The sequence below is a fragment of the Hippocampus comes genome, unplaced genomic scaffold (genome assembly GCF_001891065.2).
Source record: "Hippocampus comes isolate QL1 unplaced genomic scaffold, H_comes_QL1_v1.1 scaffold78, whole genome shotgun sequence".
Taxonomy (NCBI): Eukaryota; Metazoa; Chordata; class Actinopteri; order Syngnathiformes; family Syngnathidae; genus Hippocampus; species Hippocampus comes.
The window spans coordinates 773715-795524 of NW_017805798.1; the positions used below are offsets into that span (position 1 = coordinate 773715).

At 50.5% G+C, this 21810-nt stretch overlaps 4 protein-coding genes across 6 annotated transcripts; 1 reads left to right on the forward strand and 3 right to left on the reverse strand.

The window, feature by feature from the left end:
* Nucleotides 1-74: 74 nt before the first annotated feature.
* Nucleotides 75-5497, reverse strand: ddx31 (DEAD (Asp-Glu-Ala-Asp) box polypeptide 31). Of its 3 annotated transcripts, none has more exons than XM_019885600.1 (21): nucleotides 5398-5497; nucleotides 4558-4632; nucleotides 4290-4391; nucleotides 4105-4202; nucleotides 3689-3764; nucleotides 3572-3615; nucleotides 3429-3499; nucleotides 3246-3355; nucleotides 3099-3140; nucleotides 2954-3018; nucleotides 2747-2866; nucleotides 2388-2494; nucleotides 2100-2299; nucleotides 1890-2024; nucleotides 1756-1815; nucleotides 1626-1676; nucleotides 1237-1376; nucleotides 1077-1161; nucleotides 752-863; nucleotides 481-685; nucleotides 75-345 (listed from the first exon to the last, which is right to left on the reverse strand). In XM_019885600.1, the coding sequence occupies exons 2-21, from the start codon at nucleotides 4618-4620 to the stop codon at nucleotides 213-215; spliced, it is 2019 nt and encodes a 672-aa protein (XP_019741159.1). In that variant the 5' UTR covers nucleotides 4621-4632; nucleotides 5398-5497; the 3' UTR covers nucleotides 75-212. The 3 variants fall into 3 exon arrangements, with proteins under 3 accessions (XP_019741159.1, XP_019741160.1, XP_019741158.1); XM_019885601.1 differs by having other exon boundaries at nucleotides 4105-4199; nucleotides 4558-4627; nucleotides 5398-5496; XM_019885599.1 differs by having other exon boundaries at nucleotides 4558-4627; nucleotides 5398-5496.
* A 2120-nt stretch (nucleotides 5498-7617) lies between these two features.
* On the reverse strand, nucleotides 7618-10494 carry LOC109525251 (noelin-like). Its single transcript, XM_019885605.1, has 6 exons — nucleotides 10181-10494; nucleotides 9635-9817; nucleotides 9418-9573; nucleotides 9018-9237; nucleotides 8831-8937; nucleotides 7618-8387 (listed from the first exon to the last, which is right to left on the reverse strand). The coding sequence occupies exons 1-6, from the start codon at nucleotides 10250-10252 to the stop codon at nucleotides 7725-7727; spliced, it is 1401 nt and encodes a 466-aa protein (XP_019741164.1). The 5' UTR covers nucleotides 10253-10494; the 3' UTR covers nucleotides 7618-7724.
* A 306-nt stretch (nucleotides 10495-10800) lies between these two features.
* Nucleotides 10801-20596, reverse strand: LOC109525249 (formin-binding protein 1-like). Its single transcript, XM_019885603.1, has 18 exons — nucleotides 20396-20596; nucleotides 18794-18909; nucleotides 18660-18710; nucleotides 18418-18565; nucleotides 18263-18325; nucleotides 17917-18012; nucleotides 17172-17186; nucleotides 16939-17067; nucleotides 16718-16864; nucleotides 16451-16627; nucleotides 16175-16366; nucleotides 15183-15197; nucleotides 15010-15119; nucleotides 14511-14643; nucleotides 12246-12370; nucleotides 11828-11967; nucleotides 11600-11752; nucleotides 10801-11413 (listed from the first exon to the last, which is right to left on the reverse strand). Exons 1-18 carry the CDS (start codon nucleotides 20423-20425, stop codon nucleotides 11385-11387), a joined length of 1869 nt encoding a protein of 622 aa, XP_019741162.1. The 5' UTR covers nucleotides 20426-20596; the 3' UTR covers nucleotides 10801-11384.
* Nucleotides 12864-14504, forward strand: LOC109525250 (paramyosin-like). The gene has a single exon (XM_019885604.1). It carries the CDS (start codon nucleotides 12943-12945, stop codon nucleotides 14401-14403), a length of 1461 nt encoding a protein of 486 aa, XP_019741163.1. The 5' UTR covers nucleotides 12864-12942; the 3' UTR covers nucleotides 14404-14504.
* Nucleotides 20597-21810: the final 1214 nt, after the last annotated feature.

Genomic DNA, 21810 nt, shown 5'->3' on the forward strand with positions numbered 1-21810 from the left:
AAAAATTAACCACTTGGTGCTGCCTGTATTAAGTCCCTTTAGCTTAATGCTAACACAGAATGGAAAAGGCCATAGATGGGAAGCTCGTCACAACCAAGGCCACATGTTTAATAACTTCACGTTAAAAGGTTGACAAAAAAAATGTGTTGTCATCAAAAGTGTGCGAAAAGTCTTGGTTTTCAGGTAACGTGAGTGCTGCGTGATTACTGAAGCTACGCGCCCTCCTCCTCTCTCTTCTTCTTCTTCTTCTTGTTTTTCTTTGTGGTGAACTGGAAACCGGAAGAGAATTCGTAAGCGGCGGCGTTCTTTGCCTTGGCGTTGTTCTGTTGCTGCTCCTGACGCAACCTGAGAAGGGAAGGCATATGTGAAGCATGAGCACATGCATGTATCAAATGTGTTGTGTACACGTTTGCGAAGTGTGTAGTTGTGTGCATGAGTTGGTGTTGCTCAATTGTGAGTTTTGTTGCCGTGTGCCCTCACTTATGGTGTGGATTTGCGGCGCTATGGGTTCCGTGTGGGCCGCCCCCTCGTTTGATAGTCCGTTGGGGTCCGGCGGAAAGGTTCCGCGGCGCGTCCCTAAGGCCAAAGCTCTTGGCGGCGTGTCCCAGGTGGAGGCCGCGGATGTGGAACACGTGCTTGAGGTGTGCCGGGTAGCTGGCGTACGACCTCAGGTACGACCCCAACGCTGAGCGCAACGACATGGCATCGCGTCACGTGACGTGACGCGGGAGGGCGGAGACGGAGCTCTTACCTTTCTTGGCGTTCCGCAGCGACGTGGCGTCGGCGTGCACGAAGTTCTCAAAGTGGGTCTGTAGGACGGTGGCCCGCTCGCGTGCCTCCTGCTCCAGAGCGGCGCGACTCGCCTGCCATGCATCCATCAAACAAGTCTTGCCGTCACAAGTTGCAATCAAGTGGGCGGGACCTGGCGCTGATACTGAACTTCTACTAGCCCTTGTAGAGTTGGTGTGTACAAGCCAAGTTAAAAAATGTAATTAAAATACAATTTCCGCAAAAAGTGGTGAGTGTGTGTGTGTGTGAGAGGGAGCAAAAGAGAACGTGTCAGGTACAATCAATACCTGGCTGTGGTACTTGCCCCGCCCCTTGTAGGTGTCATCCTTCATGAGATAAGCGAGGATGTCGGGCAGCTTCATCTCCGATAGGCTGCAAGCAGATTGCAGTGCTGAGCAGGTAAGCGCAAGAAGCAGACGACGGGGTGGGGTGGGGTGGGGAGCTCACCCGATGTTGCCCTTGGCCAGTACGTCCACGAAGGCCGACTCGCCGGGCGTGAGGAAGAGCAGGCTGCTGCCCATCTGGCCTATCCGTGCTGTGCGTCCCGCGCGATGGATGTACTCCGCCACGCTGCACGGAGGGGTGTACTGCGCACACGTGTCAACAGCGTGTCACACAACCCACTGTGTGCGAGTATGCGAGAGAGACACGATGTGTTCAGGGTTGCAATGTGTATGTATGCACGTGTGTGAGAGCGACAGAGGGACAATTTGCGTAGTGAATGTGGTTGTAACGTGTGTGCGTACGCGTGCTTGAGTCAGTGAGTGGTTGTTACCTGTATAGGTGTGTGTGCGCGTGTGGATGCGTGGAGGCAAGGGCGCGTGCGTGTCTGTCACCTGTATTATCCATGTGACCTGAGGTAAGTGTAGCCCTCTAGCGGCGACGTCCTGAAACAACAATAGTGTTTTGAGCATGCAAGTCCGCCCCCCAGCGGCCATGATGTGAAGTGCTTCCGGACAGACGGACCGTACACAGCAGAACTCCACAGGCAGAACTCTTGAACGTGTGGAACACCTCCGAGCGCTCCTGAGCAATAAAACAAACATCAGCTGAGCTGCGGAACTGACCTCGATCTGACCCGGACCCTGACCTGGCCTCACCTCCTGACACATGTTGCCGTGGAGACGCATGAAGACGAGGCGAGCCTTCCCATTAGCGGACAGTACGCCGCAGAGAAGGGAGTGCAAGAAGTCCACCTCTTCGCAACTCGACACAAACACCATCACCTTCTTGGCCTAACGCAACGCATGCACAGTTATTACATATCTCACCGTCCTTGCACACGCGCGCACGCACACACACACACACACCTGGCAGGCGTGTAGGAGGAAGGTGGCGAGGCAAACGAGTCGGACTTTACTGGGCACGACGACCACAAAGTGATGGAGGCCCGTTGGCAGCGCGAAGCTTTCCGATTGATCGACGGGGGCGCTGGTGTTGGGGGAGGCGGGCTCACAAACCTGGATGCTGACTGGATCCTTCAAACAAATGTCTGCCAAACGTGTCACGCCTCAAACACACACACACACACACACACACACACGTGATGTCATCGCTAGCATGTGCACACAGCAAGTATCCGCACAGCTGGTATTTACCGTGTGTGAGTGTTGCCGACAAGAGAACATTTTGTCGCTCTGGTCCAGTTGAGTTCAAAGAGTTTAAGATGACTGTCAGGTCCTTCTCGAAGCCCAAGTCCAACGTCCTGCACGCGCATACGCACACAAAAGGTGAGAGCATTTCTCAATTGACCTGCTTGCCTGTACAAAGAATGTTAGGATGTGTGTGCGCGTGCGCGTGGGTGTGTGAGAGAATGGCTTTAAAGCGTGAGGTACATTATTGCGATGGTCCGTTATTGTGTGTGTGCCTTTGGTAGCGGTTGTGTTTTGTTTTTGTTACACTGTGCTCATGTAGTATTGTGTGTGTGTGCGTGTTATAATGTGTGTGTGGGCGGTACCGGTCGGCCTCGTCCAGAACGAGCCAGCGCACGGCGCTGAAGGCGATGCAGAGCGTGTGTTTGATGTGATCCACCAGACGTCCCGGCGTGGACACCAGGATGTTAATGCCTTTGCGCAATCTAACAACACAACGCCAAAACTTGCACTTAGCGGGATTCATTTTTGCCCAAAACTCATTTGCTTCCTAGAAAGATTTGCGCCTCCACCTGGCCTTCTCCGACTTCTTCTTTTCTCCCCCCATTAGAACCCCAGGAACGATCCACGTGAACGGCTGCCGGCAGAACAGGATGGATGGTGAGCGCTTTCCGTCCTTTCACAAGAAGGGCGTCCGCCGGCGGCGGCAACGTTTACCTTGAGAAGTTTCTGGAAGGTGACGAAGGTCTGCTGGGCCAGCTGGACAACGACAACATGGCAGGAATAATCAGCAACATGCGCGCACCACCTATTGGTTTGCGCGGCGGTCACGTGACCTAGACGCATACAACAAGGTCCGCTAACCTCTCTGGTGGGGACGATGACGAGCGCCAGAGGACCGTCGGAACGCTGGACTTTGCTTTGGAGACTCTGCAGGCTCTGGACCAGCGGGACAGCGTAACACAAAGTCTTACCTGCCGCGACGACAACACACTTCAGCATGCGACACGCACGCAAGCACACCCGCGCGCGATCACACGCACTGACCTGAGCCCGTCTGGGATCGGACGATGGCGTCTTTTCCCGACAGAAGCGCCGGGATGCTCTGCTTCTGAACGCTGAACGACAACACCACGTCACTCACGGCTGTGCGTGCGCTTGTGTTTGTCACCTGCGTGTATGTTTGTTACCTGGTTAGGGTGGAAACATTGAGGACTTTGTTCAGCGTTGCCACCTGGTGGATAAAAAGAGACTATCAGGACAAGGAGCTGGATATGTGCACGCGTGAGCGCGTCTGCGTGTGTTACCAGGTGAGGGTGAAGTTTGAAGTCGGCGAAGGAGTCTGAGGTAAAAATCTTCTCTGTTAGCGGACAAACTTCGGCCCTTCGTGACAAGGAAACAATAGGACATCAACAACCAATCAGGGGAAAAGCAACAAGCGAGGGCAGGAGGGCTTGCGATTCATTTCAATAGCCAGTCTCGGGATTGAATATTGATTGATATCGATTTGGATTTAATAGGCAGAGCAACTTGACAAATAACGAAGCCGAGCTTTTTCTTGCAGTATTTGAATTGCGCCCTGCCCAGCCAGCCTCCACGAGGCCTTACTTTGCAATTCCAAATTGAGTTCACTTGGGACAAAAGGTGACTTATGTCACTGACGCCACGATTGAAATGATCTGACAGCGACTAACTGGCTGACCAACGAGGCGCTGCACATCACCTGTGTACTTCCGGGATGTCTGGGTTGTGTTTGAACAGAGAGGAGGTCTTGATGGCCGGCTTGGCATCCGTCTTGGCGTCCGCCCTGCACCGCGTCTGCTGACGGATATCAAACATTACGTGACAGGCAGGATGTAGAAGCGGTGGGCATGGCAAAAGGCACAGCAGTTGAATATGGCACCACACCTGCAGCTTTGCCGGAGGCGGAGCCTCTTGCAGCCTGGCCTGCTTGGCATGGCACCGCTGCTTGTTGGAGGAAGGCAATTTCCTCTTGGACGCTTTCACTTCCTGACAGGCAAACAAGATTGGTTGGCAAGGTTACGTGCACTCACATTCTGGTAATGTGATTGGACGACGGTGACAGTAGACGATTGTACTTGACACACTGCTTAATAATGACCATTGTCATGTTTGTAACTTTTGTGTGTGAGCGAGACATCAAAGTAGCCCTCACCAAAAGCGTGGGAGATGAACAGGATGTTGTGTTGATAAACAGCTGCTCATCCGATGACGACATCGTCACCCTGTCCTAAGAAAACAAGTCACATGATGAGCCTAATTGAAAATGGGGGAGTCAACGTTGGTTCTGGGTGTCGAGGCTAGGCCATTGGGTTCAGTAGTGTCCTCCACATAGATGTGAGTAGGATGGGTGCAATAACACAAGTCGCTCGAGTGCTACTCAAAGATTGGTGTGCATCATGTTGTCAGAAGCATCAATAATGAAATGCAAGAAAGGTGAGCTAAGAAAGAAAGAAATCGCTGCGAAATGTAAAAACCTAACATCTCGAAGTCACTATACTGAGATAAAAAACTTTGAATAGTCGATTGCAAAAGTTCTTTGAGAGGCTATCATGACTCCATACAGTAATGTAACACAGCCGGTGGAAACACTGTTTTCAGCTCAAATTAATACATAAATAAAGAACAAACGATCTCAGCGGAGGAGGCAACGCAAGATGGCTGCCTTCTGGCTTCTTCGGCTTATTAAGAACGGTGGGCATCTGAATATGTGGTCAAGAACCTTCAGGACACTTTAGACATGGACTTGCGAGCAAAGCTTTAAACGACGTATTGACGTGACTTCAAAAGTTGGACTTGGTCTTCAGCAAGCATTTTAGACTCGTGCCACCTTGCGTGTACAGTGTGCCGTACGAGTGTTAGTTTCACAACAGCTAATGCAAGTAGCATCCTCGCGCCAGAGAGCAGTCAATGGGTCAATAAGCCCGATCACGCCCACAAACATAAAACAACACTAAAATGATCGCGAACACGAGCATTAAAGACAAAAACTCACCGCCAAGCCCGGAGAGCGAAGAAACACGTGAGACTTGGGAACACGTTTTGTCACGTGACGAAGCTTTGTCTTCTTTGATGGTATTCACGGCGGTTGACATGCGTTATGTTGCATTACCGCCACCTGTCGTTTCCTTTCACGCTTTATTCTTGTTCTCAAATTTTGTTGGGTGCTGCTGCTGCTCTCTCTCTCTCTCTCTCTCTCTCTCTCTCTCTCTCTCTCTCTCTCTCACACGACTGCCCCGTTCCCTGTACCATTTACTTCCCCGAGGAAATGTCTTGGTGATCATGACACTGTTCCACCGTTTCTTTTTCCTCACACGTGTATAGCACAAGCCCGTAGACGTTTTGGCCAAATATCAGGCGTACTGCTCACGTTTCTCACCCAACATTGGTGCATCTACGGTATATGATACGCTGTTGTGGCCATTTTCCGGCTACGTCCTTCCATACGATTTGCTTCCTTTAGTCTTTGATTAGTTGAGGTTTTGTTTCCCCGTTGCTCGTTCGGCTCTTTTGTCGGGCTTTTCATGTGCGGTGATCCATATAAAGACGATTGCTTGACCCTCTCTAACTTGCTCGATCAACGTCTTGTGACTTGCTCGCACTGAGGCTGAGTCCGTGCACACCAGAGCATTCCCAATTCCACGCTCTTTTCATTTCACTTTGAAGCCGTGATTTTTATTAAATTCAATTGCACAATATGTAGATCAATTATCACGTGTCCGCCGCCAGCCAGCGTAATGTGCCGAAACGACGTTTCCTTGACGATTGGCGCCGCCTGGCCCTATCGGTTTCCTGGCCGTTGCCATGGAAACAGCAGCTCCACATCGCCCTTTTCTGACAAAATCAACAACGTGGATTGTTACATTTTTCAGAACGCACACGGGAGGGACCGGAGGAGTGTATTTGTCCATTCAAAATCGTTGTAAATTCATTGTCAAAATAATGGGGCACAATCGGCTCTAAAATATATGTGGATATCTCTACTTAGGTCCATTTCAACCGACTAAAACATCACAAAATGGTTAACCTTTCCATGACTTGAAGATGACTTAAAAGAGCAAGAAATTGGCAGCCTAAGTGCAGTTTCTGCTGTCACGTCTGTCTATTTTCTTTCATGTCACCAAGATGGCCAAAAACAATACGTCCCGAGAGGCTTTTTGTAAAACGAATTGCTCATATATTAAATTTAAATCTGGAAGGGTTAGCTTGACTTAATTTTTCCCCAAAGTTCACCTCTATGAGGGACTCCCGTCACCGTCTATCCAAAAATCAATTGTCCCTTTAAGTAATTGGCAACTGACAAGTAATTGTCAAGATGAACACAAAAAGAGGCCCATATTTAATTTTTTATTCTTAATTAACTTCCTGCATGTTGCAGTAAGTCCACTGTGTGTATATGCGTGTTTACGATTAAGTCTGTGTGTATGTGTCTAAATGTGCACTAGTGCATCAAACACCTGACCTTTGTCATGCGTGTGCATGTGTGTGAAGCGAGTTTGAGTGTGTGTACGTAAAGTTCACGTCACGTTCCACTTAGCAAAGGGACGATAGAAAATAGTATTGCTGCTAGCTGGCATGCTAACATGACCAAATCAGTCATGTGACCTCATGTGTTTACAAAAACTACAAAATGATGACATGACAAATGTTTATGGGGTATGACATCATGACTTCACATCTTATAGGGTGATGGTCTGATGAGCCAAGATTATTCAAATTCTTGAATAGCATCAAATCAAGGACATGCCGAGGCCTGTCCCAGCTGATTTTGGCTAATGATGTAATATCATGATGTGTAATTATGTCATTGTATGATGTGGTAGTATGTGACAAGATGCCGTGTTAAATAAAAACTATCCAAACATTCCAAACTACATTACAGCCTCAGTGGTGTCACGGCAATGTCAAAATGTCACAACGCCTTGCCGATGTCATGTCATGATGCTGTGACAGTGCGATAATGTCATGTCATGATGCAGTGATGACATCATCTTACGATGGCATGACATCACAAAGCGGGATGACGTCCTGGCATTGCGACGATGGAACGTCATAATGTTGTGACGCTGCGCTAAGGTAACGCTGCCATGTTGAACCATCCCGATGATGTTATGCCGTGATGTCACAATGTCGTTACCATGTCATGTCGTGACGCCGTAACGATGCAACGTCACCGCCATGTTGAAGCATCCCGATGATGTTATGCCGTGATGTCATGTCGTGACGCCGTAACGATGCAACGTCACAACGTCGTGGCCGTACCATAATGTAATGACGGGACAAGACGATTTGACGATGTTCCGATGAAGCCTCCTGACACTGTCACTGTATGATGTGGTAAAGCGTGACATTGTAGAGGAGCTGTCGGCCGTTGTTCCAGGCATAGAGCGCCCTGTCGCGCGGGTTGTAGTCCAGCATGGAGATGTGGCCGTAGGTGTTAGCAAGGGGCACGTCGATGTACTCGTACGTGGACGAGTTGGTGGAGAAGGCGTAATAGACCTTGGTGGCGCCCGAGTAGCCGTTGGTGACGTAGAGCGTGCCGCAGACCATGAAGGCCTCGCCGGCACTGCGTTTGGGGTGGTTGGTGGTCCAGCTGCGTACCACACGGAGGCTTTCAGGGTCCAGCTGGCTCAGCACGATGTTGCCGGCGTTCTGATTGGTGGCGTAGACGGCCCACAGACCGCCCTCGTCCACCATCAGGTCGATGTCGGAGTGGCCACCCCACGAGTAGTGGTACATGTTGTTGTAGCCGGCAAAGTCCAGCTGGCGAGAGCGGCTGATGAGCGACGACTTCAGGTCGAACTTGATCAGCGTGTGACTCTGGAACTTGTTGAAGTACAGCGAGCCGTTCAGGACCACCTGACCCGTCCCGGACCATGGGTGAGGCAGGCGGTGCGACGTGAAGTTGTCCGTTGTCATGAAGGCCGACAGCGACTCGTACTCACGGACGAAGCGGTTGTTGTGATAGCCGTCCATGTACCACACCTGAGACGCGCACACAAATGGCAGATCGGCTGCTTAGCTGCTCACTGAGTACGCAAGGCTACCGTGTGCTAACATGCCAACATGGTCATGTGATACCCCAACACACACACACACACACACACACACACTCGCGTGCGACCATATGCGTGACTGTGATGAAATGCTAACTTTAATATGCTATTTGTCAACACACTAATATGACAATATACCATATGCGTGACTATGATGAAATGCTAACTTGTCAATATGCTATTTGTCAACACACTAATATGACAATATGTCTAACTAACAATTAGCACGCCACTCTGCTAACATGCTAGCATATCATTTGCTATTATGTGAGCTAACTCACACACAAGTCCAAAACTCAAATTGTTTCAAAGGGCCAAAACAATTGGTAAAAAGTGTGCGTTAGTGATGCACGACCGCTTCTCCCGACTTACTCTGTTGTCTCCGGCGGGCGCCAGTGGGTCCGTCATCCAGGAGCCGAACCTGGATCCGGAGGTCTTAATGGTGACGGGCTCAGCTATTCTAGTTAGCTTCCCACAAGCTGGAAGGCAAACGGGAATGGGAAGCTGGTCAGAAGCGGGTAGGCAACCGCTACGCTAAGGGACCTAGCTACTCGCTCACCGAGCCGCTGCATGCAGGCGCGCAGGCGGTCCTCCAGGCCAGCCACGCGAGCGTTCAGGTCCTGGTAGTCCACCGGGGCCACCCGGTCATGCAACTCGGCCAGCGTCGCCGTCACGTTGGCTGCCTCCTCCTTAAAGCGTCGCACCAAAAGGGCGTCGGCCTTGTAGGCTTCCAACAGCGGGATGAGCGGACGCAGCTCCTCCATCTTGGCCTTCATGGCCTGAACCGAGACATGACTTGCTTTTGTCAAAGCCAAACAAGGTAACGTATACTCATTTAGCATTAAGTAATATAATGTCATTGACATTTCTTTGTAACTATTGTGCTCAATAAAATAGCATAAACTCAACTAACGTAGCATAACGTGAGGTAACGTGCATGTGTTTGCAGGCGCGCTTACCTGGTAGTGCCTGGCCCTGCTGCTCTCATGCCCCGCCTCCACCTCTTTGAACTTGTTCTCCAGGCCTCTTAGCTCCACCTCCATCTTCTCCACCACGCCGATGTCCTGGCGGCTGCGCCGCTCCAAGTCCTCGATGGAGCGGCTCATGTTCTGCACCTGCGACGTCAGCCCCGTGGTAACTTTGCTTTGGTGGCGGGCGTGCCTGTGTTTTTCTCACCTTGTCCAGCAGGTGTCGCACTTGCTTGCTGCGAGCGTCTCGGGAGCAGGCACCATTGAGGGGGGTGAGCACCGTGCACACGCAACCGCCTCCCGAGTCCTGGGCCGAGCTGAACACCTGCCAGCCGTCCCGCTCCTGAACCCCATCGGGACCCTCCCGACCCTGGGGGGCCGCCGGACCCACCTGTGTTTGCGTGTGTGAAAGAGAAAAAGGAAATTCACGCTCCTAAAAATACACACATTCAGTGGACCAGAGATGGCAGACGGACACAATCGCGTTGTGTGTGCGTGTGTGAGAAAAAGTGGCACATTTCTAAAAATACACACATCAAGTGCACTAGAGGTAGGGCTGCCAAGAACGCTTTCACGATGCGCGTGTGTCTATACGCATACTTACTTATGTGAGACACTTAAGTATTATTAAAAAACGCGTAGTGGTGTGTGTGTGAGACCGATTTTTAGGGTGTGTTTCTGTTGATGTGAGAGAGAGGTATGTAGGAAGACGTGCGTGTGAGAAAAAGACGACGGGTGGACAGACGTGGCGTACCGGCGTGAAGGAGACAGCGAGGAGAAGGATGAGCAGAAATGACTTGACCGCATTTTCTTCTTCGGACTCCATCCTGCCTTCTTGTCCTTTCTTCTTTTCTTCTTTCAGCTCCGTCGCCGCGGCCGGCCCACTCTCAACACATCCTACACGCTGTGCGCGAATGTGCGTGTGTTGATGTCATTGTGTGACAATTGGGGGAGGAGTCACCATCCATCGTGCTGTGTGTGTGCGTGTGTGTGTGTGTTTGTATCGCCTGCAGCAGTGACAACTCGTCTCCTCATCAAAAGCTTCCCACACACGCGCACAGGAAGGAGGCTGTCTCCACAGCAACCGCTGAGTGATCCTTCCAGAAGGATGCACACATTCATGCCGATGGACGCAGACACACATACTCACACACTCGCGCACACACATAGGCACGAATAATTGCAGACACACAAAGTTCAGTCCAATCGAGGAAGTGAATAAAGTGATGTGTGACACCTCATTGGTCCAATGTATATATTAGTATTAGCATCGTTAGCAATTCGGTCGTACTGTTCGATCTCAAAAATGACGTTATCGGTGCCAGGTGACCTCACTGAGCGCAAACCTTCACAATAAAAGCAGAAGATTAAATCAGGCTTAGTCGAGGTCTTTTATTTTGAAATAGGGCACATACAGGAAGTGGCGTGTCAGAGTAAAAAAAAATATAAGACGTTCACATCCAACACAACCACGACAACAATGAGGCAGGGGTGAGGTAAAATATTGAGGCGGGGCTTGCAGGGGAGTCCATAGTTACACAGTCACATGACTGAGCTGTTCCTAATATTATGACTTCAAAATGGGGCATTTTATTTTGAAGGCTTTCTTTTAAGTTCCATCATCCTATATCCTTTTTTCAAAATAAAAGTTCAACGTTAACATCAGAAGTAGCGCCTTGTGTGGCCAAACAGGAAGAACGCACGCACACGAGACTTTTGTTTGCTTTTGCTTTCCTTGGCAGAACCCAGACCAGCAGGCATGCGTGTGTGTGTGTGTGTGTGTGTGTGTGTGTGTGTACTCCAAAAGAGACAGATTGTGGCCTTCTATGGTTACCATGGAGACCCCCTTGACCATGGTGATGGTTACCAAGGCAACACAGCGAAGGTGTTAGATGAAGAGGACGACGTCGCCATCTGGTGTCTTCAACAAACTCAATTCCTGTTTCCACACGTCGTCTTCACACCAGACGACTCGTCTGTACAAAGCCTACACACACACACACACACACACACACACACACACACACACACACACACACACACACACGCACACACACACACACACACACACACACACACACGTATTATCAAGATGCTCAAGAAGCTCTGGTGATAATTATTATGGTCTGGCATTAGTGTTGGTGGCTGTCATGATTGTTTTGGGGGCATTGACCTTTGGCCTCTATGAAGACTTTGATGTAGGAGGTGGGCACGTATCCTTCTTCGTTTGGGTTCCTACGCACGCGTGTCCAGCCGTCACCTTTGTCCTCCTCCACCACACTCAGAAGTTCCCCCTCGCACATGGACAGCGTGCCCTCATTCTGACCTGTGACATCATCACAGCTGCAGCTGCATCATCATCATCATCAAGGTCACCATCATCATAGTGGTCACGGGCTACCTCGGAACGGGTAAAGCGACTTGCAGGTTCCGATGCTGGGCAGCGGCTCATCGTCGTCAAAGTCATCGTCAAAGTCGGAGCTTCGGGATTTGGAGAAGTGGATCTCGGCGCCAGGATCTTCCGTGTAGCTGCCGTCGGGACTGCAAACATCACAAGCGCCGCCACCGTCTCAAAACACGACCAGAGAAAACGACAAGAGCGAGGAGAAGGAAGAAATACCGGCCGAGGACATTGAGAAGAACGCCAGGTAGAATGACAACGACAATGTTTTAGATTTGTTTAGTTTTAGTATTAGTTTTATGACACAAAAGAGGCCGTGCATGCAGATGTGAGAAGATAAAAGCCAACCAGAACAAGACATTTTTTTAATTTATTTTTTGCACAAGACAGAAAGAAAGAATGAGAAGTAGTTGACAACCTTTCTCTGCTGTCCGGACTTGTGGTGTTGATCTGTTTCAAAGTCCCCGGTGCGGACGGATCAGTGCCAAAGTGGGAAGGCGGAGGACACGCGCTCACGCCCTGCTCAGCCTCCGCCAGCCACGCCTGAAACACACGCACGCGCATATTTAAAAAAAAAAAAAAAAGAGAGACTGAACAACAAAACGGAAAAAGCGTCGACATCGTCACTTGAGCGACATCACAGACAGACGAGCTCGTGCGCTTCACCGCGCAATGACATCTTCACAGTCACCATATCAGTGACCTCATCACAGTTCGCCGCATCATCAAAGATGGCCGCCTTTGTGGGAACATCGCAGGTGGTCGCAGGCGGCGACTCGAGAAATCTTCACGCCTTGATTGTTACCGAGTGCTGACACAGGGAAATTGGCCAAAAAATTTGAGCGCTGACTGATTTTCATATTTTATGACCAGCGACTGCTGACTCGGCAAATCTCATCCACGGCTTAACGCCTGCTCAGTAAATCTCCACAAAACTGGACTATCCATCAAATTTTCACAGCGTTTGACCGCGCAGACTCAACAAATATTCATAGGTTATCTATCCACCGGTGGACCTTCAAAAAGTTTGACCGGTGGCCAGAGCAGACTGATCAAATTGGCCAAAAGTTTGGCGATCGACGACTCCGCAGGTCTTCGGCAAGTCGGACGCAGCCATGTCTAACTCGAACCAAAGCCCGGACTCGAGGAAGGAGGTGAACTGGAAGATCAGGAGGTTGGTCCAGAAGCAGGATGAGTTCAAAAAGCTGTGGCAGACCGACCAACTGAGCCACGACACTAAGGTGGAGGCTCTGGAGTCCCAGAACCGGGCGCTGCAGGAGAAACTGGATGCGGCCAGCAAGGAGGAGGAGGAGCTGATGACCCAGGTGAGAGTCCACAAAGCGCAGATCTTCTCCCTGGAGCAGAGGAAGTGCCTCATACAATCGGAGGCCAAAGACCTGAAAGTGGTTCAGGGTCAGCTGGAGGGGAAGATCGGCGAGCTGGAGGCGGCGCTGGTCACTTGGGAGAAGAACCTGGAAGCCCAGGCCCAGAAGCACAGCGAGCAACTGCAGAAGGTGGATGACGAGTGGAAGGAGAAGATGCGCGAGAAGGACGAGGCCTTCGCCAAGCAGGCGGCCGCTCTTCAAGCTCAGATGGACAAGATGAGCAAGCAGGCCGAGGAGCTGGCCGAGGACAAACAGAAACTGCAGGTGGCGCTGAGCGAGCGGCAGGAGGAGCTGGAGGCCCAGAAGGGCATTCGCGACAAACTGCAGTATGACCACGGCGTGGAGATGAGACTCATCCAAATGCAGAAGAACGCCCTCTCCAACAAGGTGACCGCTCTCACCAACACCACCGACGACCTGATGGAGAAGAAGGAAGCCCTCAAAAAGTCCGACGAGCAAAAGAGCAAAGAACTCAAGGCCAAGAATGCCGACATCAGCGACCTGCAGACGCACAAGGAGATCGTCAACGCGCAGCTTCAGCGCGAGGAGCGAGGGGCCGCCACCCTGAGGGAATCTCTCAGACACATGGAGACCGACATGGAGGCCCTGAGGGTCGAGTATACGATCGAGCAGGCCGCCCACAAGGTCACCAAGAAGGACCTGGCCCTGGCCAAGATGCAGGCCAACGACTTGGCCGAGAAGATCAAGTTCCACGAGGGCCGTGTCAAGGCCCACCAGGCCAGCGTCAAGAATCTGGAGTGCGTGCTCCTCACCAAGGACACGTACATACGCAGGTTCCGCGAGGACCTGGAGACCTCCATCTCGCTCATCAACAGGCCAAAGACCTTCACCAAGGCCATCACCAGCCTCAAGAGGAAGTACATCACGGGTGACCTGGACGTTTGCGTGGACACCATCGAGGAAAAGATCGCAAAGTTCTTGGAGTCCAACAAGTTGCAGTCGGACCACTTCGAGAAGACTACCCAGAGCCTGCGGCGCCAGCTGGAGCAGAAAGACACGGAGACCCAGAAGAGGCTCCAGAAACTGGACCGCTGCCGCGGAGAACTCATCAAGATCATCAACGAGCAGCGCCTGGAGATCGCCAAGGTCAAGGCGGAGCTTAACGACGTCACGCATCAGCTTCGGCAGATGGCTCCGCCCCTCGCTGCTGCCAGGACCAATCGACCTTGAACACCCCACACACCCCGTCCGTCACTCGGCACAACACACACACACAGACACACACACACAGACACACACACACACAAGGCAGACGGCAGTAAAGTTGGGACGTCCACCTGGTTGTTCCTAAGCTCCTCCTCCAGCCTGTGTAGGCTCCGTCTTACTTCGTCCAATCGTGGTTCCAGGGCGGCGCTGTCCCCCAGGGTCGGGTTCTGATGGTACATTGCCTTCATCTTCACCAGTGCCTCCCTGGAAAAAAACAGCAGGCGAATGCTAAGCTAACAAGCCGCACAGAGACGTGTGATATCACCTGTGCCCATGCTCTCAGATCTTCTGGCTAACATTAATGCCAAGCTAACAAGCTGCACTGGTACTTCATCACCTTCTGGTTCAAGCTAAGCTAATGCTAACAAGTGGCAACTTGTGAAGCGGCAAGAGACATGTGTCACCTCTGCTCTCACTTGTGAAATGCTCAGCTTATGCTAAGCTATCAAACAGCACAGGGACTTGTGCGACTTGTACTTGCTTGATCTTCTGGCAAATGCTATGCTAATAAGTGACACAGGGCTTCGCATCACCCCTGCTTACAGCTAATGCGAAGCTAACGATCATCACCTTTGCTCTCGCTCTCGCAGGATCTCTTGTCCGATGTGGTGAATTCGGTTCTGAAGTTTTTTCCGCCGTTGCTCGATGGGAAGATGGCTGCAGTCCGCAGGGGCGGAGCCCTGAAACGACAGCAAACATTGATGACATCAAAGCTTGGCACCTCGTACGCCTGTGCTACTTACCAGTTTGAGTGACAGCTGTCCAAATAGAAGCATTGAAGGAAGGATATTTGGAGTTAGGACTGCCTTCAAAACGTTTCATGTATGCATGGAGAGATAGTCACATGTTTCATGCTGTATGTAAATGACCTGTTTATTGATGCGAGTGGTATGGAATTGATATGCAAATGAGTCAACCATAGTCTTACTCCCTTGAGGCTGCACAATGCAGGAAGCAAAAAAATTGTATTCCCGAAAAGAAGTTTTTTTTCCCCTTCTGAAACTGAAAAATATTCTTTTTTTCATTTCTAAAAACAACTGCCTTTTACTAATTTCTGAAAGCTTTGTCCTAAAAAAAAAAAAAAAAACCCAAAAAAAAACAAACATGTTCATCATCTCCATAAATCATTACAATATTTACATATAATACAGAGCCCATGTCATGTGGAAAACAATATTAAAATTAACAATAGGTATAAAGTTTTACTTCTATTTAACACCCCCTCCCCCGCCCAAAAAAGTACATCTGCCCTCTTTGAAAAAAAACAAAACAACCTGTTAAGTGCAAACATCGTTTTCCGAAATAATAATAAAATGAACGCGATTGCAGCATCCAACGTGGGAGACAAAGGGCGCCGACGAGCCAAGTGCTTTCAAAATCTGCTTGTGTTCTTCTGCGAGGATTAAAAACACACGCGCACACACACACACACACACACACACACACACACACACACACACATAAAAGTCAGCCCATAACAATTCATGTCAAAAAAAAAAAAAAAAACCCAAAAAAAAACAAACAAACAAAAAAAAACTAAACTGTCTCCCCCACCCCACTAACAATGTAAATTTTTTAAAACAAAAGTAGCTTTGGTTAAAATAAAAAAATAAAAAAATAAAAGACTTATTTTTGATCCACTATGTGAAGCAGTTCTCTGGTCTTCTCCTGACCTGCAAATGATACGCATGTGCGTTTGTAAAGCTATGCCAATGTGAAATTTTTGAACGAGTACTCCTCTCTTGAGGCTGCGCAGGCACTGCTTCCTGGTTCGGGAGCCGGAGGTCATGAGGTCATTGAAACGCTGCGCGATGGGGTCCCTGGTGGCTGGGGGAGGGGACTGCGGGCTGCCGGCCACGCCCCCCGGAGACGGCGAGGCGGGCGGCGGTGGCGGAGGCTGGTGAGGCGACGACAGCAGATTCAGCAACTGAGCGGACAAAGGTCGCAGGTCATGGAACTGGGCTGGCCGGGGCGGGTCGCACGCGGCGAGACGGGCCGGCGGGGCGCATACTTTATTTTTGCGGAGGAAAGGCCACAGCTTCCTGCCGTGCCTGCGCCCCTCCATGTGGTCGTCCAGGTAGCTGGACTCGGAGATGCTCCGCCTCATGGAGGCGGCGTGCTCCTCCAGGTCCACGTCGCCCGGTGGCTCGAAGCCCGACTTGTACGCGCGCACCACCGAGCGGGTGTCCTGAAAAGCCGTCGGATCTCGTCCGCATCAACGGCATGACGTTGCCCGGTCGAAGCGGGCCGAGTGTTGCAAACGAAATGGGGCTCTCACCGTGCGGGCCTGGATACTCTCAGCGGCCTCCATCATGGCGTCCAAACATCGGCTGACGACAGGAAGTGCTTTCTTCTCCGCCTCGGCCGACGAGCGCATGGCCGAGCCCACGCGCTCGATACGACGCTCCTCCATTTCCTGGATGCGCTGTGACACGCACGTACTTGGAGTGCTTGCAAGTAGTCGATGTGGACGAAAGCGGTGCCGAGCCGTGCTTTTACCTGGTATATGACGGGCACCATGGTGTGGTAGTGCTGGTGCTGGTCCTGGTTAAACTGAGTCAAAGTGCTCATGTATTCCTTCTTGGACTCTTGGGCCGTTTGCTGTTTTTGCTGCGCCACCTGCCGGGCCTGAAAAGAACAACAAAGCCACACTCCGTACACAACAGCGCTCACCTAAGCAGAGAACCGATAATCCAAATCATGATCGGGAGTTGAATCAAGTAAAATCTTACCTTAAACGAGCAGCGCTGACAGGTACAAACACACACACAGACACACACACACACACGCAGAAAACAAAAGTTCACATAACTTGAATGTGGCCAAGAAAGAACCTCGTAAACAATCTTAAAAGAATGGTAACCAATGGCAACCAAAGGTAAAGAATGGTAACCAATGGTGATCAATTTAAACTAACGGCGGCTATTAATCAAGAATAATAACCAATGGAAAGCAATCGTCATCGATGGTAGCCAATGACAAGCAATGGCAAAAAAAAAAAAAAAGGTCAAAAAAACGTTTGCCGTCAACTCCCTCAATAGTGGACTCCAAATTCCACTGTGGCATTTTGCAAAATGTTTGCCATATTTTGCACATTTGATTAAGACTTGTCGATTCAAGATTCCACACCGCTGGACACTTGAAAGTACTCTCCGCATCATTTGCATAGCAGCCGCTGCATCGGAATGAGCGCACTAATACCTCACTTGAAATTGTGCCACCAATGCTTCTCCCTCTCCTGGCCACTCGATTTTTTTTTTTTTTTTTGTTTTATGACTCTCCACATTTTTTTTTGCCCAGCCGCTAGCCTTCTATGATGCAAAGACACTTTTCACTGTTGCTTGTGCATGACATGTGGCAAATTCCTTGCGTCTTTTGACAAACGTGGCCAGCGAGGAGGACTGCGATTGTGACGCGCAAACAGCGATCATCGGCGAGAACCGACAATGAGCAAAGCGTGTGGTGTTTCTGTGCGACCTTCTCAGCGTCCACGTTGTTGTCTACGTCCATCCTGTCGCACATGTGCTGTGCTCGCTCCGCCTCCTTGCTGTCGCGCTCAAAACGGCGTTTGGTCTGAAAGGCCACACACGTCAGCAGTCAAAACATGCCACGCAGACGCTCCACGGTGGGAAAACACGCTAGGCTGACGTTGTTCACCGGCGAAATGTGACCGACATATGCAATGTCCGTGATCATAAAAATGTGCTGCGGACGTCATTTAAAACGTGATTTCGACTTTAAAGGACACGCTGGAAACGACGCATTGTTGACAAGTGCGCATGGGGGCGTGTCCGCGGACGTGCTTTGAGTCAATGCAACTCACAGACTCAAGTTGCTTCCAGGAATTTTCAATGTGCTGCTGGGCACGGCGGCCATCTTGGAAATGCTTGGGAGAGAAAAAAAGTCAACATTTTTGAGTCTTGTGCTTGTACGTGTGTGTGTGTGTGTGTGTGTGTGCGTGCGTGAGCGCCATCTGACCGACTTCCTCTCGGCCTTGAGCTCCTGCGTGAACCTGCTGAGGTCGGCGGCGACGTGCGAGCTGAGCTTGTCGGCCACTTCCTCTCTCTGCGCCGCCAACTCGGCCAGCTGCTGAAGGGTGGCGCCGAAAGCCGCGCACCACGTGTACCTGAAGGCAAGCCAAACGTGCCCGAGCTCATGTGTCTGTGTCGGAATGTACGTGAAGAACGTTTTTGTAAAAAGTCCCCGAATGACTGACTCGCCTGTTGTCATCTTCTTTGCTCCTCTTGGGCAGGTACTTCTTCGACAGGCTCCTGCAAATGGCGAGAGTTATCGTGGGCTGTACATCGGGGGCGACGTCAGCGCCGATGAGGGTGTGGCATGCGCGATCGTTCACCTGATCTGTTTGGCGTACTGGAGTTCAATGTCGGCTCGCTCTTTGACAAATTTGGTGTACTTCTCCAGGAAGTCGATGCCCCAGCTGGTGTGTTTCTCCAGATTGTCAAACTGGTCCTGTAAACAAACGCAGACACTGCAACGCCCACATCACCATTTTTCACTCCTCGCTTCCAAATGTTGCGCCACCGACGGGGGAAAAAAAAAAAACCCGCCGAGACAAATGCCGACATGTAGCTGGACGCCACGGCAAAACGACCCCCAAGTGATCCATTTCGGCGCGTGTTCCTAAGATGGCGGTTTTGGTGGGCTTGGCAAAGTAGCAGCTGATTTTGCTGACAATCGGGGGACCTTAAAGACCACCTGAAAGGAAGCATGTCATCGGCTGATTCTCGAAATCGACGTTCCCCAACTGCGGATCGCGTTTCAGTAAAACGAAAGCCACGGAGCCACGCCTTGAGCGAAGAGTGATTTTCGATACATGAGCCATCTATTTTTTGCTTGGTTGTAGCTCAGTGTGCCGCCATGGTTGGTCTTTTTTTGGTTGTCGCGGCAGACGCCTTTGCCTCTTCGAGTTCAGCATTGCTGTAAGCACTCAGCTCAAAAGGGGCGTGTCCTGTCTACCGACCTTTTCTTGCGTGTTTGTCGGTCTGGAACGCATTAATGACATTTGCATCCCTTTCAATGGGGGAAGACGATTTGAGATACGAGTGCCTTAAATTACCGGAGCAATCCAGATCGTATCTCAAGGCGCCAAGCAAAATCAAACAACTAAGCACGAAGCCCATTGCAGTCATGGGAATTTTGAGCAGGGCTTGGGGGCGGCCACTCGCCGAGCATCTTTGCCGGCGACCACTCGCTGGCACGTTTGTTTCTGCGGGTGCACAATCACTGTTGTGAGAGAAAAAAAGATTGGTCAAGCGCTTCCAATCAGTATCTCCAATCACTTGGTCCTGTCTGCCCAAAAACGCCAAGCCATGTCTGCGCACCCCCGACTACACTGCAGGGCTCATCAACTTGATTCATTAAGAAGACAAAACCTGGACCACAGGCTAGACCCGTCACCTCAGACTAGAACCCTTGCACGAGACACTAAACATCGCACCTTGACTTGAACCTCACACCCACTAGTCCAGAGCCCAAAAAACCTGACACATGTTTGAAAATGGACCAGGACCAGTAAAAAGGACCTGCATCTAAGACTGGACCTGGGCCTGCACCTGAGATCTAATTAGCTGTCCTGGTTGACTTCAAAAAGGAGACCTGACCTGAGACTTTACCAGTGCAAACACGTGGACTAGCAAGCAGACCTGAACCAGCGGTTTGTAGACCTGGTCTAGTGCATAGATTCGGACTACTACAGAGTACTGGACGATGTCCTAGACCTGTATTTTAATTTGCAGTCGTGAATGTAAAGACGAACGAGTGACGTCATCCGCCACATGCCTCTCGATTTCAACGTAATGACGCGCGTGCACGAGAGCGTGTTGCTACGGCACAACGGACGTGAGCCGCCGCCCGGCAGCTTGACACCTGCGCACGCACGAGCACGAACACGAACACGCGGCCGCAGGTGCCAGCAGGCGCCATCCGCGTTACGTACCCACAGTTCCGCGCCCCAGTTGACACTCATGTCGCCTCCTCTTCCTCCTCCTCCACCTCCTCTTCCTCTTCTTCTTCTCGCCGCTGCCTTGCGCGCTCACGGCCGCCGTCCCGCCGTGCGTCTGTCCGTACGTGCGCGTGCGCAGTGGCGAGAACCGTAGTAGCAGCGGACGCGGTCACGCGCCCCGCCTTTGTTGTCTCCAAGGGGAAGCCCGACTGCGCGCAAGCGCGCGCGCCCGAGCATGCGCAGTAGCCGCTTCATTGTGCTGGAGGAGACGCGCGCGGGGGTCCAATCGGGAGGTCGATTGGCACCATCAGCGGTTTCAACCTCGGACGAGGAAAAAAAAAACGAAAAAAAAGAGTGTCATGTCAGGTAGTTGCGTACGGGAGGACTTTGCTGCCGCAGCACAAATGAGAGGTTCAATGTCACGCTATTTCGTGATCCAGTTGACGGTTTTAGTTTATCACGTTCAAAGTTGGATTTAGGATTTAGACCGAGCCGCCCATTCCTTGATTTAGAGGGAGGATTCGACAAAAGCACATCTTGCTTATTGCAACTCCCTTCACCGGTCCAAAGTTTGGTTCTTGCCTCACAAGTTCTTCATTCACAAATCTGGAGAGGTAACCTTTCGAATTCGACACACAAAAAAATGTAAAGCTCATTCATGTTGAGGGGTGCTGTCTTAATTGGTTTGATCCGATCTTACATTATTTAGTTGTAATTACTGTGGAATTTATTGCTCAATGTGCAGTTTGGTAAATAAAGCATTAAGTTTGACAACCACATTCTGCAAAACAAAATATTTCAAGCAATTTCTTCCGGATCAGGTTTTCTAGTCTGTAGTAACTGGCTATCTTCACAATGCTCATCAAGAAAGCAAGTCGAAGAAGTGTGTCAAGAGTTCCGATTTCAAAAGAAGACGCACAATACTGATCGGGTTTGAACGTGAAAATTAGCATTTCAAATCTGAAATTCAACACGTTAAAATGTAACATCAATGTAAAAATGTTAAGATCACCGTGTTATGAAGTAACACTGAGCTATTTTGTTTCGCGGCGTGGCATCGATGCGCTTATGCAACTGTGTGCAGTTCAGAGTTACTGTCTGTAGGCATCATTCCAAAAGGCAGGTTCAGGTTGTGCTCATGTGGGCACGCATGCAATGCAAACGGCGATCAACAGGTGGAGACAAATACGAGGAAAAACATCGGTCCAAAAACATTTAACACTTTATTTGCAAGTACGTTTTTCAACCTATTCTATCAACAATGCGCTTTTCATCTCCTTACGTCTGGAGTAAAAATAAATCTCTCGATCTCCGGTGTTGTTGGCCCGCCGGAAGAAAAACCTGAAACTGGTTTTCGAGTTCATTACGAGCAATAGAAAAAGAAGCCACTCGGCTGGGAGGGTCTCAGG

Bases quoted from the DNA above. Each gene is read 5' to 3' on its own strand.
- ddx31 (XM_019885600.1), bottom strand. From the start codon at position 4,620: ATGTCGTCATCGGATGAGCAGCTGTTTATCAACACAACATCCTGTTCA. The intron at 1,816-1,889 runs GTGAGGCCAGGT...TTTATTGCTCAG, and splicing joins ACGGCAACATGTGTCAGGAG to GAGCGCTCGGAGGTGTTCCA. The intron at 864-1,076 runs GTATTGATTGTA...GATGCATGGCAG, and splicing joins GGGGCAAGTACCACAGCCAG to GCGAGTCGCGCCGCTCTGGA.
- LOC109525251 (XM_019885605.1), bottom strand. From the start codon at position 10,252: ATGGAGTCCGAAGAAGAAAATGCGGTCAAGTCATTTCTGCTCATCCTT. The intron at 9,818-10,180 runs GTACGCCACGTC...ACGCAAACACAG, and splicing joins TCGCTGTCTCCTTCACGCCG to GTGGGTCCGGCGGCCCCCCA. The intron at 9,574-9,634 runs GTGAGAAAAACA...CTGACGTCGCAG, and splicing joins TGCGACACCTGCTGGACAAG to GTGCAGAACATGAGCCGCTC.
- LOC109525250 (XM_019885604.1), top strand. From the start codon at position 12,943: ATGTCTAACTCGAACCAAAGCCCGGACTCGAGGAAGGAGGTGAACTGG.
- LOC109525249 (XM_019885603.1), bottom strand. From the start codon at position 20,425: ATGAGTGTCAACTGGGGCGCGGAACTGTGG. The intron at 18,711-18,793 runs GTGAACGATCGC...CGCCATTTGCAG, and splicing joins CAGTACGCCAAACAGATCAG to GAGCCTGTCGAAGAAGTACC. The intron at 16,865-16,938 runs GTAAAAGCACGG...TGCGTGTCACAG, and splicing joins TGGTGCCCGTCATATACCAG to CGCATCCAGGAAATGGAGGA.